This window comes from Gossypium hirsutum, chromosome A07 (assembly GCF_007990345.1).
Source record: "Gossypium hirsutum isolate 1008001.06 chromosome A07, Gossypium_hirsutum_v2.1, whole genome shotgun sequence".
Classification (NCBI taxonomy): Eukaryota; Viridiplantae; Streptophyta; class Magnoliopsida; order Malvales; family Malvaceae; genus Gossypium; species Gossypium hirsutum.
The window spans coordinates 9057580-9072755 of record NC_053430.1 but is presented as its reverse complement, the minus strand read 5'-3'; the positions used below and the strand labels follow the sequence as shown (position 1 = coordinate 9072755).

Here is a 15176-nt window from a genome sequence, read left to right as displayed (position 1 = left end):
ATCATATATATAATTTAAAAGAAAAAAAAATTGTCAATTGACACAACTATTCGGTTGTGTCCTTGCAAAGAGACATCACTTTAAACCCTCAAGATAATTTTCTAAAAAGGCATTACCTTTATAAAATATTAATTTTGAATCCAACCAAAATTTTTATACAACAGAAATAATAGTGGTGTTTTGATGGGTAATGGGGTTGTGTTAAGAGGAACCTTTGTTGTAGTGCATAGCTTTAGACAATTTGTATATAAAGTCTAAAGTGGTTGTTTATGGCCTGAGATGAGTAGTTGAGAGTTGGATTCATTTGAAAAGTGATGTTCTTACTTTAGTAAATTGGTTTCAATTTAAAATTAGGGACCAATTTAAAATTTAGCTTATAGTTTGGGGGTGTCTAGAAAATTAAGCCAATAAAGTTAGCCTGGTTTGGACCCAATCGAAGTTGAATTAGAATTAGGGCCCAAAAGAACTAGAAAATGGCTAAAAGATTCTTTCTGACGTAAAACAAAATCCAGCCCTTCAGATTTTGACCGCGAATTATCATCAGCCCTAACTTAGCTATTAAATATCACTATCTTTCAACCTTTTTTCCCACTCTCTTTGCCTTTTGGTTCCCTTCCTCTTCCTCTTCCTCTTCCTCTTCCTCTTCTTCACCCGAAAACCCCCGCCCGAAGCTAGGGTTACTGTTCTTCTTCGTTCTCTCTCTGGGTTTTTTATATTCCTCTTTCTTGGGGCGTTTTAGGGTTCTTGAAAATTTTTTCACTCATTTGATTTTTTTTTGTTATTGTTTTCTTTGGATCTGGATCTGTGGAAGAAGTTCTCTAATGGATACTCGTAAAAGAGGAAGACGTGAAGCTGGGTTCAATGCTAATGGCGGCATCAAGAAATCAAAACCAGGTTTGTCCCTTTTTTTATTCTCTCTAAAATTGAAATATATGGTCTTTGTTCCTCTTAATATTTACAAGCTTGTTTAAGTGTTAATATAGAAGTGATTAATTACATAATTTTTAGAAATAAAATGAAGAATTAAACACGTTGAATTTTTGGGGGATAATTTCGATATAAAAAGAAGTTGTAACTGAGAAAAAGTAATTAATTAATGGTTGTGCAACAGAATTGGAATCTTTATCAACTGGTGTAGGAAGCAAATCGAAGCCTTGCACCAAGTTTTTCAGGTTAAAATTCTTATACCCACACCTAAATAAATATTGCACTTAAATTCTGTTTCTATAATTTATTTCTAAAAATTTGAACTTTATAATTAGCTAAAAACTTGTGATTTTTCTAATCAAATGTGGGTATTATTGAGTTATTACAGGTACAATTACTGTTGTTTGATCATTAATCAAGCTAATGGTTAACAGAGATTGGCTTCATTAATAACAATTTTGCTGGAGTTAGTTGGTGAAAAAAAGGCAAATTAGATCAAATATGTATCATTTGTTATATAAACTGTACCTAAGATTGAATTAACTGGTCAAATTTTCAAAAATTGGTACGGTTATTGAGTCCCTTGGTAAGTTTAGCTGTGTTATATAAATCAAAGTATGATGGAAAATTCAGGTATGATGTGTTCTTTTTTGTGAAAATTATGTCATTAGACTCCTTTAAGTTCTTCCCATCATTGGAATTTGCTCGCGTTGATATAAATAGTTTTCGTGTTTGATATTGTTTTACTTAAGTATGACTTGGACTATAAGTATCGCTGTTATGCTTTTATGCTAGATATTTGTTGTGTGCTAGCAGTAGCTAGGCTTCTGTTCTATTGGAATGTCTAGGTTTTCTGATGTTTTCAGTTCAGAATAGGCATCTTATACGAATGAAACATTTGTATTTAGCTGATGTTATGGACTCGTCTAAGTTTGATCTGATCCCGAGATGTTTTAATCGCAGTACTGCTGGTTGTCAATTTGGTGAGAGCTGCCATTTTCTGCACTATGTTCCTGGAGGTTACAATGCAGTGGCCCAGATGATGAACCTTGCACCAGCTGTTCAACCAGCTTCTAGAAACGTGGCAGCGACAGCTGCAATACCTCATGGATCTGCCTCTGCGGTCAAAACTCGGTTATGCAACAAATTTAGTAGTCCCGAAGGTTGTAAGTTTGGTGATAAATGTCATTTTGCACATGGAGAGTGGGAACTTGGCACGCCTATTGCTCCATCTCTTGATGATCCCCGTTCCATGGCACCTCTTCCTGGCCGCATGGGCAGTCGGATGGAACCACCATCAGGTCCTGCTGCAACGTTTGGTGCTTCAGCAACTGCGAAAATTAGTGTGGATGCTTCCCTTGCAGGAGCCATTATTGGGAAAGGTGGTGTGCACTCCAAGCAGATATGTCGTCAAACAGGTGCGAAGCTATCTATTCGGGAACATGAGTCAGATCCATCACTTAGGAACATCGAGCTCGAAGGATCATTTGAGCAAATTAAAGAAGCCAGTGCAATGGTTAGAGAACTAATCAGCAGCCTGGGTCCAGTACCAGGTCCAGCCAAAACAGCTGGTGCACATGGTGGTCAAGGGCATCCGGGAAGCAACTACAAAACAAAGTTGTGCGACAATTTTGCAAAGGGAAGTTGCACTTTTGGAGAAAGATGTCACTTTGCACACGGTGCAGCCGAGTTGCGGAAGTCGGTGGTGTGAGGGCTAAACAAGTGCATTCTAAGTAGTTAATAGGATTGAGATATTATGCAGTCTTGTATGAGTTAGAGCCTTGTTTAACATTCTAGCTGTGCTATACTATCTAGTTGAAGTGACATGTATTGAGTTTTTTATTTTTACCATTTTAGTCCCTTACTTCATAATTTTCCTTTTTGATTGGTAGGGCTAATAATCAAATTAACTCCTTAGACGCATTACTGATAATTCCATTTGATTTAGGGATGCTTGATTTGGGTGTTACTTTTTCTTAGACAGAGTTTACTTTTTGCTTGTAATTCTTTCGAACTCTTACATCGGAAGAGGTTTAAGCGAATTAAGTCTTAAACAGCGAGTATTACTACATTTACCTTGCCTAATATTACATTTAGTTTAGTAACTTTCTTTGAGATAGAATTCGGTAGTATGGGAAAAATCTGAATATCATACAATTTTTAGGGTAAATTGTATCGATAGTCACTTAATTATTAATTTTTTTTATATTTTAGGCACTCAAAATAAAAAGTTTGCAATTTAAGCACCACATGTGCCGGTTTAAAAAGTAAGTATAATAACAAATTTAGACCTTAACTTTTATTTAGTTATAATTTTAAAAAATTAATCTCCAATTTACAAATAGTCTCAATTTTATCTTAATTCTGAAAAACTCAAAATGGCATTTCTGTTAAGTCAATAACGGAAAACGATAGATCCGTTATCGACGTAACGGAAAATGATTATTGGTGACTGTTTTGCTATTTTTTGAAAATTTCTAAATAACTGTTTTGTCAGCTACCTTAAAGTTGAGTAACTACCGGTGTATTTTACTCTAAATTTTTTTAGTATCATAATTATAATTGAAATTATAAATATGACACAACAATATAGTATACAAGAATAGAGAATATTTATATGGCACTACGTAAAAAGTTATTATTTTTAGTGTTTTACCAAATTAGTGTGAGTCTTAATTGAGTTGTCAATTCAATTAGAGAAATTATGAAAATGTCATTCCGTAATTAAAATAAATTATCTTATTTAATTTATTCAAAAAAGATTATATTATTTGAGGGTATTTTAATCTTTTCGTATTCACAAAAATTAATAAAAATATGCATATGGTGAGATTTGAACCACACAAATTACATTAGTAAAACTTTTAATTTACTACTCAATTAAAATTTTATTTTAATATTTTAATATATTTTAATTTTATTTTGCACACTTTATTATTTCCATCAATTGTATATATTAATAATGTATTTAATTGGGTTGGTGTCACAAGTTAACTCGACACTGACTCAAGATTGATGACAACATAATAATAAATAATTTAATTTAATTTTTATCATTTTAATAAACTGTGTTATTATTAATTACTTCTAAACCATATATTTTATTATTTACTGCATGTTATTTTTTAACACACATTTATATTCTAAATTTGTGATTTTCACATGTATACGTTTGTGATAAGATTTCTAATAGTTTAAAAAATAAATTAGAAAAATATGTATATGAACAACCTCAAAAATAAAATACATATTAGATTAATAATCCTTTAATAAAATTAAACATACAAAAATCATAAAATCTATTATAATTTTACATCTGCACATGAAATGGCAGTATCAATTTTTTATCAATAAATTAAATATGAAAAAAATAAATTTATATTTATTTTCTATAAAAAAATATATGATAATTGTTATTTTTAAAATATTAATACTACTATCAACCATATTAAATTTTATATGGGGTCACTGGTTTTTTTTTTTTTAAATCATTCACAACCCAACATATTAAGAAAGATTATCAATTCGAAATTGGTTCATTGTTAACTATAATGTTGGATTCCTATAAGTTTTAATTTAATTAGTTCAATTCATCGATTTTAGTCTAAATTATACTAATTCTTAATCTATTTGTGCTGTAATAGTTTAATTCTATTTTGTAATGATTCAAACAATTCATTTGTATTGTAGTAGCTTACTATTCGTGATTATTTAGATATATTTGTGTTGTACTTTCAACACTTGGAAAAAAAAATTATGACAATGGAATTGAATGTTAAAAAAAAATACTCATATTTCTTTTGACGACGGAATTGAAAGAAATACCTTGTATTTTAAAATGACATGAGCAATTTAATTATCTTGTTTTAAAAAAGAAAATTGAATTTTGATCTGTTTTCCACGTGGGATTCAAGTTTGACATCATTTGTTTTAGGGAGTTAGTACTGACACATTTTAGGTATGAACATAGTTTTGCTTCGACACGGTTGAGGCCCTCAACAAATACAAAAAGACTTGGTGTAACATTCAAAGTTTGCTTAGGCAAGATTTTGATGAGCAAAAACAAACATGAATGCTTTGCTTTATTTAACTCGAACATGTAATTCAATACAAAGTGCTTGAGATGTATATATGAATTATCAAATACAACAAAAAAGACAAGTTACACCAAATATTTCCAAACTAACAATCTTGTCACACCCTGCATCCACGATTCAGCAGCAGATAGTATCCATGATTTGCTTCTTATACGACCATGACATGCGTATTATCTGCAAACAACAAAAAGTATGCTCGTAGGTTATGTTATTTTGACTCTTCATTTTTACGAGTCCAATGCATATCCAGAAATAGGTATGAAGACTCCGAAGACCCACCAAATTCATTGAAAAAAAAAAAGAACTAAACATACTGGTGCCAGGCACATGCTCATATCCAACAGTCACACCCGAGTCAACTGACGCATGTTCTAACCATGCTTTAACACTTCTTAATATATAATCAAAGCAAAATTCTATGAAGTTAAGAGGGTATCATACATGGAAATGTAAATACAGATATCCCACATTAGAGCCAAGCAGATGTTTTGGCAGTCATAAATCAAACAGCTACTGCTTCTGGCCTTTTGCTGGTTTTGATTCCTCTAATAGCTGTTGAATTGTCCAAGCCACAAAACAATGGTTAAAATCCATTTCATTAAATGCAAAAAAAATAATAAACAATTCCATGTCCATACCTTCCGCGTAGTCTTTGGCTCCAAACACAGCTGAACCAGCAACTAATGCATTAGCTCCAGCCTCAATTACCTGCCAGCAACAAATAACATTTCAATTTTATCACCGGAGCATGTCTTGGAGATCAAACTCCAGCCACCAAGATCTCCACCTCGATACAGGTCAACAAATATATTGAACTTTGGTGCTGACTTAAGCATCAGAACCTGCCCCAAAAACCAAACTTGGGTACCCTCTTTACCCGTTTCACTTCTTCAGGACCTCAGGCCACCAAGACCTCTACCTCGACAGCAAAAGGCATCAATTATTATCATGACTGATATGATTAACGTATCTCGTATTTAATAGATATCATAGGAAAATAGCAGGACGTCCAGTTTATATTTTTCCACTTCTTTCCACTCAACCTACATTTTGAACCATCCTGGCAGGAATTCTTAGGTTTAAATGCAAAATATCTTTGACCACTGCAAAAGCTTCATTCAGACACCACTTGCTGTCAAGCCGTCAATGGTAAAGCAACATTAGGCCTATCTCTCAACAAATGATAACTCATAGAATCTACGTCACATGTTACATATAGAGCTATGTTACTCCCAACTATTTAATTTTTAGAAACAAATTTACCCATGTTTGATGTATATTCAATCTTCAAATACACTGAAAACCAAGAAAAAATAGAAAATATCTGTGTTGCACACATGGTTGTTTCGACACCCACACCCAAATCTGAGTAACATAGGCATAGAGTGTATAGACATGTCTAAAAGGAAAAACCACAGGACTCTAATGGGGTACCTTATATGCATTTTTAGGACCAACTCCACCATCCACTTCAATCCATGGGTTTACTCCCTGCACGGGAAATATAAAACAAAAATGTCACCTGATTTTAAAGCATAAATAGGAAAATGATACAGAGAGAAGTAATATAAACCTTCTCTGCACACATTCTTCTCAAGTCCGAGATTTTCTTCACTTGACTCTCAATAAAGCTCTGCCCACCAAAGCCAGGGTTGACCGACATAATCAAGACTAGATCAACCACTGTCCAAATGCAAATCAGATGTTATCATGTAAACTTCCTTCTATTTAGTCATATGAATTCTAACATCTGTATTCTACAAGTTATGACAATGTAGTGAAGGATCTCTTATCCTTCTTAAAAAAATTGAGTGCACCGTGTCGGACACTTATCCATGTCTGGCACTAATGCTTATGTCCATGTAACATAGCTCTCAAGAGTTTTCCTTTTGGATATATCCCTTATTCCAAGTTATGAATAAGCAATGCCCAGTTTAGATCCACCACTTGGCATGTAGGAATCTTCCTTTGACAAGAAGAAAAGAAAATGGAAAAGGAAATAGAATATTTAAATAAATAAATAAAACCCTCACCATCTAGTACATATTCTATTGTAGTAAGTGGGGTTGCCGGATTTAGGACTACTCCAGCTTTAGCACCCAGACCTTTTATCTATACAACAAGAAAAGTTTTGAGAAAAATTAAAAGAAAACTAAAGGCAATTGAATAGTAAAGGAATCATTGCATGAAAATAAGCCAATGCAGGCAAACAGCAAAAGCAAGCTAAGACAACAATATTAAGCATATGATTTCCAGACAATTGGAAATAAAAAATAAAAAATAAAAACTAGAACCCGTAACAGACAACTTTCAGGCATCCTGACATGGAGTTTTTACAAAGCAATGATGCACGGTTTGAGGTAGGAGTGAGGCTAGAAAACTTAACACTTAAAAAGCTGCAACAGCAAAAATAGGGTGCAAAAACTAGAATAGAAGTTACGCAAATGTCCCAATCAAGCATCAATGCGTAGTTATTTTGTCATGCGATAGAAAATAGTTAAGACTAATAAGTTCAAAATAAAAACTAGCTTGAAAGGATGAATTCTACGGAATTGTACATGCTCCTAAGAATTTTGAACATTCCATCTCCGTCAGCATATCATGTGGTTCAACCTAAAGTAGGCAACCTGTAGTGATAACCTGAAATAAATTCCAATGACAACTTCAAAGTGGAACCATGCATGAGAAAACAAGGCTTGCGTCTCTGGTTTATATGGCCTTGTTGTTAAAAAATGCAGTTAACTGTGGGCATCTCTTGATATGAAAATACAGGTTAATCAACAGTAGGCTTTAATAAGCTGTTGTAATGAGACCAAGAAACTGCTAGTGGCAACCCAATTTTTATCATGGAAAATAAACAAGGCAGGCTCAGAAAAAGAAAAATCTTACTTGATTAAGCGTCCGATGCAAATGGATGGTTGAAGATTGTTCACAGTGAACACTGACTATATCTGCTCCAGCCTTGATGAAATCTGGAACTCGTTGCTCAGGTTCCACAATCATCTGCAGACATCCATGTGACATTAGCAAATATTTAATACAGGCTAATTAATGATAAGGCATGAAAGAAAAGAAGCAGACCAAATGCACATCCAGCGGAAGATCCGTCACAGGTCGTAAAGCATCAACCACAAGAGGCCCAATTGTAATGTTTGGAACAAATCGGCCATCCATTACATCAACATGGATCCAATCACAGCCTGCAACTTCTACTGCTTTCACCTAGAAAATTGTGGAAGTCAAACTTTGGAAAGAAGCTCCAACTTGAGTTAAAAGTATCATCGAGGTAAACAATACAAGAGCAGCTAAAAAAGCTGACATGTTGCTACTGATATTGGTTTAAAGTCAAATACCAGAAGAATAATGCAGATTATAGTCCATTGTCTGTGTTATGGAAATTATTGAACATTTGACAGCAATAATTTACAAGAAAATCGGAAAGAAATTTCATAGTACAAGAAATAAAAAGAGAAATAAATGACAAGGTTGACTTTGAGATCTCAAATTCAAGTTTTCCCTGTGTTAACCATGTAGAGGCTAGTTGGTTTGAGTTCAGTTAGTTCAATGCTCGTAATGATTCATTCTGATGGTAACTAATGATATAATTGTAAGTTGTAACTTCAAAAAAAAGAATAACAAACCTGCTCCCCCAACTTTGCGAAATTAGCAGAGAGAATAGATGGAGAAACAATGATATCGCTTTTTGAGAATTTATCAACTCGAGATGTTGCCTTCACTACCGTAGAAATTCTCCTTCTAAAGGTTTCAGAGAAAAGGTAATATTAAAATATTGTATGAGACTTAGAAGAACAAACTCAAATCCAATAGTTGGAAATGTGAGGGAGAATAGGAAAACATAAAGTTCCTCAAAATCATGCGAAAGTGAATTGGAATTAATGAAAACTGAACTTTGTCAGTTAATTGACATTTTTCATAAGCATTAGTGTCCCTGTGAACCAATAGTTGCATTCTAAATCCTAAAACAAGATCAATAAAAAGGCGTTACAATGTTACCGGTGCACTTCCTACCATAGAAGACAAATTTTTAGGGATGAGAAAACGATTTGCAATCTTTAAATCTTATGAAAAGTAAAGAATTTCAGCACGGCAAGGAAAAAACTAATGACATAATTGAAGTTTTAACCATTTGGTACAAACTTTAATGGTCTTTGCTACTAATATCATGTGAATGCAACACCTTCACCTGTGTTTCAATCCGGAAAGAATAGAGGGAAACATATTAAAACATTGTAATTTGAGAATGCAATGTCAAAATGCATAACTTGTACTGATGGTCACTATCCAAAATCACAAGCCTAACTTTGATATTAGCATAAATATGCAAACATAAGGCGAAAATCCGAAAATAAATCCACAATTATGCTCCTAAGCAAGCACCAGACATACAAAATAAGTTTCACCAAGTTGCATATTCAGATTTCTTATATCGAACATTAAGAAACTAATAATTTAACTATAAATAAAACCCCGAAAGCTTATTTAATTCAATTGAGTTTAGCTACCTTATATTCTTGAGGTGTTCTTCACTTTCCACTGGAATTTCTAAACTGGGTTTTATTGCCAACATCCATAAATTTGCTTCTTCACCATTTTTTTTTACAAAGTCTAATAAGAATGAACCAAAAAGAAAGGCAACCCAGAACAAGAACTCAAGAAAGAAAAAAGAATACCTTGTGAAAGAAAGTGTCTTGGGTTGAGAAACATGGGTTCTTAGAACCCCAAGTCCCCCTCCAAAGCCATTAATCTGAGTTGATGAACACAATGAAGAAGCAGTTGACATCTTTCACTTATCTTTTTTTTTTTCCTAGTTGCCTATCTTTTGATCTCTAGTTTTCTAATCTACAAAGGAGGTGGGGGGGGGTTTGAAGGTTAGGTAGTGAGAGCTTTTATTTGCTTGTTCAAAAATCTCACCACCAACAAGGCAGGCAGCAAAGACTTGGAGCCCCATAGAATAAATAGTCGAGAAAAAAAAGAAAGAAAAAATCTGGGGAAAATTTAGGAATGGATTCATGTAATGAGGACACGTGTGAAGCTGATTTGTGGGTTACTGTGCTTATCCTCAATGGTTGGTTGGCGTTCTATATTGCTGATGTAAGGGAAAGAGTTAAGTTATGGGGAATTGGGTCAGCCTCTCAATTTCGTTTGCATTTCCAAATAGTGGGATGGGGCACTTAAGTTGGTAAAATATTTAGCAGGAGTTTATTGTATTTTGTAGTATTTATCGGTCTGTCACATCATGACATTTTTTATCATGATATGATTAGGTTGTCATGTCACAATGCCATCCTGAGTATTAAACGGTGCGACGAAGCCTACTTAGTATGTTGTGTCGCGACATTAACATAATGTTTTAGAATTTTTACAATTTGGTCTTGTTGTGGATCTGAGCTTAAAAAAACTTTTGTAAGCTTGTATAAGACTTGAAATTAATATCATACTATATTATATGCATGATTTACCTATATTTAAATGTATAGTTACGTTGGATTGAATATGATTGCTCTGGTAACGAATGTGATACCTTATGACTCGGACCTGGCAACCGAGTCGAGAATTGGGATGTTATATTTAGCGGTATCAGAGTTAAAAGTTTACCCTATTCTCGGACTAAATTGATATTAGAATTGAGTCTAGAGGTACATGTTAAAGTCGAGTCATGAGGTTGGTTAACCTTCTAATTAGGGATCAAAATCACTATTACTCCTAAATTAGTTCAATTTTACCTCTCGACCTCAACTTTACCAAATTCGGCAAATTAGTTCGATTTATCTCTCGATCTCACCAAACTAACTCAAGATTATCAAATTGATGCCCGATAAGATCTCCTCTTGGCCTCACTTATCTTAATTTTCTCTTAAGGTCGTCAATCATAATTTTTAAGTTTATTCAATTTAGTCCATTTTTTGCAATTTAGTCCTTGAACCCAAAAATCAATTACTCATCACTTCCATCAACCAACCACTTGGGATTTAGCTACTCATGCTTTTATTTGAACTCATTAACAATAAGAAATCAAATAAAAACTCCATTAACTTAACTTAAAAGAAAAGTGATAAAGACTCAAGCTCTTTTGCAAAAGCTCGAGGAACATAACAATAACAGCAAAGAAGGTAAATAAAAACACTCAAGATAAGATTTTTAACATAAGAAATATAAAAAAATTGATTGATATTATACTAATGATTAAAGTGCAACTACAAGGAAGTTTGAAGGGCTTAACAAGTAAATAAATCCTAACTATAGTAATAACCAACTTAACTACTAGCTAAGGAACTAAGAAAAAAAAAACCTGAAAATGAACAATGAAAATAAACCCTAAGCTATGGATTGGAGAAGAAGAACTACATCCTAAAAGATGAAGAGAAAATGTAAAACTAGCTAATGTGAAGTCTTTTTTTCTTAGCCAATTTTGACTTTTTTAGCAGTTTTTCTAACCCAACATTTATGCCCAAAATGCCCCTTAACGTCTGTTTTTTTATTGGTGTTGGAGTTGGATAAGGTTTGCCTCTGTGGTCATTTTTTGTCTTTTTACATTAGGGACATCGCGATATCCACGTTAGTCTTGACTTGGGGGAATCCTTGGGAGTTGAGTATCGCGATACCACTATAGTTAGCCTCGATCCTCTTCAATTCAACACTGTCAGGAGTATCACGACTTTCAAGTTTCAATATCGCGATACCCTCTTCTAGATGATATTTTCGTTCACGTTTGGGCATCTGATGACTCCTTACAACACTCAATTAACCATTATATTCCCTATAGCACATTTGCCCATTTCAGGTCTCAAACGTGGCATAAAACACATTATTTTAGTTAATAAGACAGAGAATGAAAGCTAAGTAAAAACACGAAAAAAAACATATAATTTGCTTGAAAACAAGCTCGTTAAAACTAATGAAAAGCCTAATTTAAGATAAAAGATTATGACAGATAAACTGAATGATAAAATAATGAAAAAAACTTGAGGGAGATAAACTCACATGCCAAAACCACAAAATGAGTATGATAAGAGAATGAAGGAAACTTGAGGTGAGTTAGCCATTATTTGACCATAATGTAACAAGTCACTAATACTAGTAATCATATAGAAATTTTCTAGTTTTCCTTTTAGGGTCCTTTAGATTTCACCACCCCATGATGAGATGAGATCTTAAAGGGCATTTTTTTAAATTGAGATTTTGTATTGTTTAGATACAATGAGTTTGAAAAATAAAAAAGCACTAATGATCAAATTTTTGGATGAATATTCAAGCTCAGAAATATAGCCCTATAGTAAAGGTAAAATCAAAAAATTATTTTTGGGAATTCGGAATTAAATTATATATAATTTTAAAGTTAAAAGGTAATTTGATCATTATATTTACTTATATCTTTATAATTTTTAAGGTTAAATTATATCATTTGAGAGGAGGTACAATTTGAACACTTAATCATTTTATCAAAAAATAAGGAGCGATATTTTTCCATTTTAAGCCAACCCCCTTGTTGTTGCCCCTACTCTCAACTGAAAGCTATTTTGACACTTTTACTCTTTATTTATATTTTAATTTCTAGTAAAAACTTAAACATAATAAAGACACTTTAAAATATATTTTAAAAACACATTTTATATTAATTTTATTTGGTAAATAAAATATTATAAAATATTTATTACATAATAAATCTATAAAAAATTATTTTTACATAATAAATATATATTTATTACAAAATTGATATAAATTAATAAGATAAATAGGTGGCAACTATAGTAAAAACTTTTAAAATGAGAACCGTGAGAATCAGAATGCTATTAATCACTAGATCAAAATAAATGGTTCTAAACATTAGATTTTGTATTTATTTTACCTTATTAAAATAAAACCAATAATACCCAATCTTTTCTCACCAAGTAATTGAAGTTTTAGGGTGAAAGGGCAATCTTTACTTTCAAATTTAAATTCAATTTTTTAAGAAAAAAATTGGAAGGGAAAGCAAGAGATTGGGTTTTTATAAGATTAATCAATTTGGGTATTAAGTATTTGTTTTTCTTCATTAAAAAATTTAGGATTTTTTTCTTGGTTAATTAAAGTACTCAAAGAATTTCAAGCATAAAATTTAAAACTTACCTCACTTTTCTTGTGACGTGCTTGAAATCAATCAAGGTAAAAATTCTCAAAATTTTTAAAATAAAATGGTCTACCAAAAATTTCAATTAAGAAAAACAAATACCTAATACTCAAATTGATTAATCCCTAATCCCTAATCCCTAACTTTCCATTCCAATTTGTTTGCTCCAAAAAATGAATTTAGATCTAAAACCGTATTACTTTAATTACACTGGGAAAATAAGAATAAAAAAAGAGAGGAAAGATTGAAAATTGTTTGTTTTATTTTAATAAGTACAAAATTTAAAACTTAGAATAATTTATTTTGATCTCATTTTAAAAGGTTCTCACTATAATTGTGGCCAAATAAATATTACAAAAAGAGACTAAATAAGACCAGACCTATAGGCTGATTTTAAAATATTTAAGGAAATAGGCCGATTTGGAAGGAAAACGCGTTCAGCTGTGCGAACTTTCCATGCACGTGTTAGGAAAACTTGCCTAGCTAGACGCTTTCCCTTTAAGTTGCAATTTTTGACTTTTTTAATACAATTAATTTCTTTGACTAGATGGTTAAATGTTGATGATTTTATTTTTGAGTCATAGGTTTGATTCTTCTCCCACTCATGTTTATATTTTTTATTTCATGTTGTTTTAAGCTTCTTCTTCTTTTTTTTAATGAATGTTTTTTTAACTTATTAGCTTCATTAATTAAATGGTTAAATAATAATAATTTCATCCTTGAGACCTAAGTTCAATTCCCATTTTCTAAACACATTTGTAATTTTTATTTCATTTTGTTTCAAGTTTGTCTCAATTATGAAATTATTATTATTTAATCATTTAACTAAGAAAGCTAAAAAGAAGTTTAAAATAACATGAAATAAAAAATATAAATGTGAAAAACAAAACCACTAACATTTAACCATCCAATTAAAATTAATTAAATTAAAAAAGTAAAAAATTGTACCTTAAAAGGAAAGCTCATTCAACTAGGCGAGCTTTCCTGACACGTGTATGGAAAGCTCGCCCAGTTGGACGCACTTTCCAAAAAACTCACCCAGCTAGACGAACTTTCCCTCAAAATCGACTTATTTCCCTAAATAATATTAAACCCGACCTAAAGACCTAAATAAATTTCAAAATCGGCCTATAGACCTTATTTAGCCACAAAAAAGTAAAAAAATTTAATTAATAAAATTATTATATTTAAATAAATATATTTTAATTATTTATTAATTTCATTTCAAAAAAACTAAAATTTTCATTGTCTAAACATTAAAAATTCATCAGTTTGATGGTCGAACCAATAAGCCATCAGTTTGCTGGTCTAATTGATCTAACCATTTTGACCGATCCATCCGTTTTGATTAAACAAATCATTAAAAAATCATAAAAAATAAATAAATGTATATATATTAAAATTTTGGTTCAAACGATTTTTTCCGAGATCAACTAATCTATATCAATTCTTAAGTTAATTAATTTAATAACCCTTCCGGACCAATTTTCGATCCGATGGACGAATTCAATCCAATTCAAGTAATGTTAATACATCATTATTGCTGATTTGAATTTAAGAAACATACATCAGTGTTCGTTTTAATCCTATAACTGCTTACCAAATCTCATTATTTCAATAATTAATCTCACAACTTACCTTAAAAAAATTAATTAATCTTACTATTTTTAATTTTACAAAGTCAGTCTCAAGCTTCCTTTGGATGAGCAGTTAGCTCCATTTCAGTGTATTTGAACCATTTTTTTAGTTCAATCTCACTGATAAGGTGTTTGGATAATACCTCTGGTTGCCCAATGGACTGATTCTCACTATGCTGCACCTCCAGTCACTGATGGTTTTTGCTGCAGTGCGCTCAATGCAGCCCTTTTTTTTTCTAATTTTACCCATGGCCCTTTTTTTTTAACATTTTCTTTTCCTTTTAATGTCTAAAGTTTAAAAGCCTAAGCAATTTATCTCTAGATTTGGTTGGATAAATACTTATATTATATAATAAATTAATAAATATTATAATTTATAGGATAATA

General features: G+C 31.9%; 2 protein-coding genes across 3 annotated transcripts; one reads left to right on the top strand and one right to left on the bottom strand.

The window, feature by feature from the left end:
- The first annotated feature begins 498 nt into the window (after positions 1-498).
- On the top strand, positions 499-2850 carry LOC107926725 (zinc finger CCCH domain-containing protein 14). The gene is made up of 3 exons (XM_016857640.2): positions 499-894; positions 1112-1172; positions 1891-2850. The coding sequence occupies exons 1-3, from the start codon at positions 822-824 to the stop codon at positions 2636-2638; spliced, it is 882 nt and encodes a 293-aa protein (XP_016713129.2). The 5' UTR covers positions 499-821; the 3' UTR covers positions 2639-2850.
- Positions 2851-4992: 2142 nt separating this feature from the next.
- LOC107926703 (ribulose-phosphate 3-epimerase, chloroplastic) lies at positions 4993-10068 on the bottom strand. Of its 2 annotated transcripts, none has more exons than XM_016857602.2 (10): positions 9548-10068; positions 8666-8780; positions 8106-8246; positions 7914-8027; positions 7058-7136; positions 6598-6707; positions 6459-6515; positions 5663-5732; positions 5466-5576; positions 4993-5198 (listed from the first exon to the last, which is right to left on the bottom strand). In XM_016857602.2, exons 1-9 carry the CDS (start codon positions 9823-9825, stop codon positions 5527-5529), a joined length of 1014 nt encoding a protein of 337 aa, XP_016713091.2. In that variant the 5' UTR covers positions 9826-10068; the 3' UTR covers positions 4993-5198; positions 5466-5526. The 2 variants fall into 2 exon arrangements, with proteins under 2 accessions (XP_016713091.2, XP_016713090.1); XM_016857601.2 differs by having other exon boundaries at positions 9716-10026.
- Between the last annotated feature and the right edge of the window lie 5108 nt (positions 10069-15176).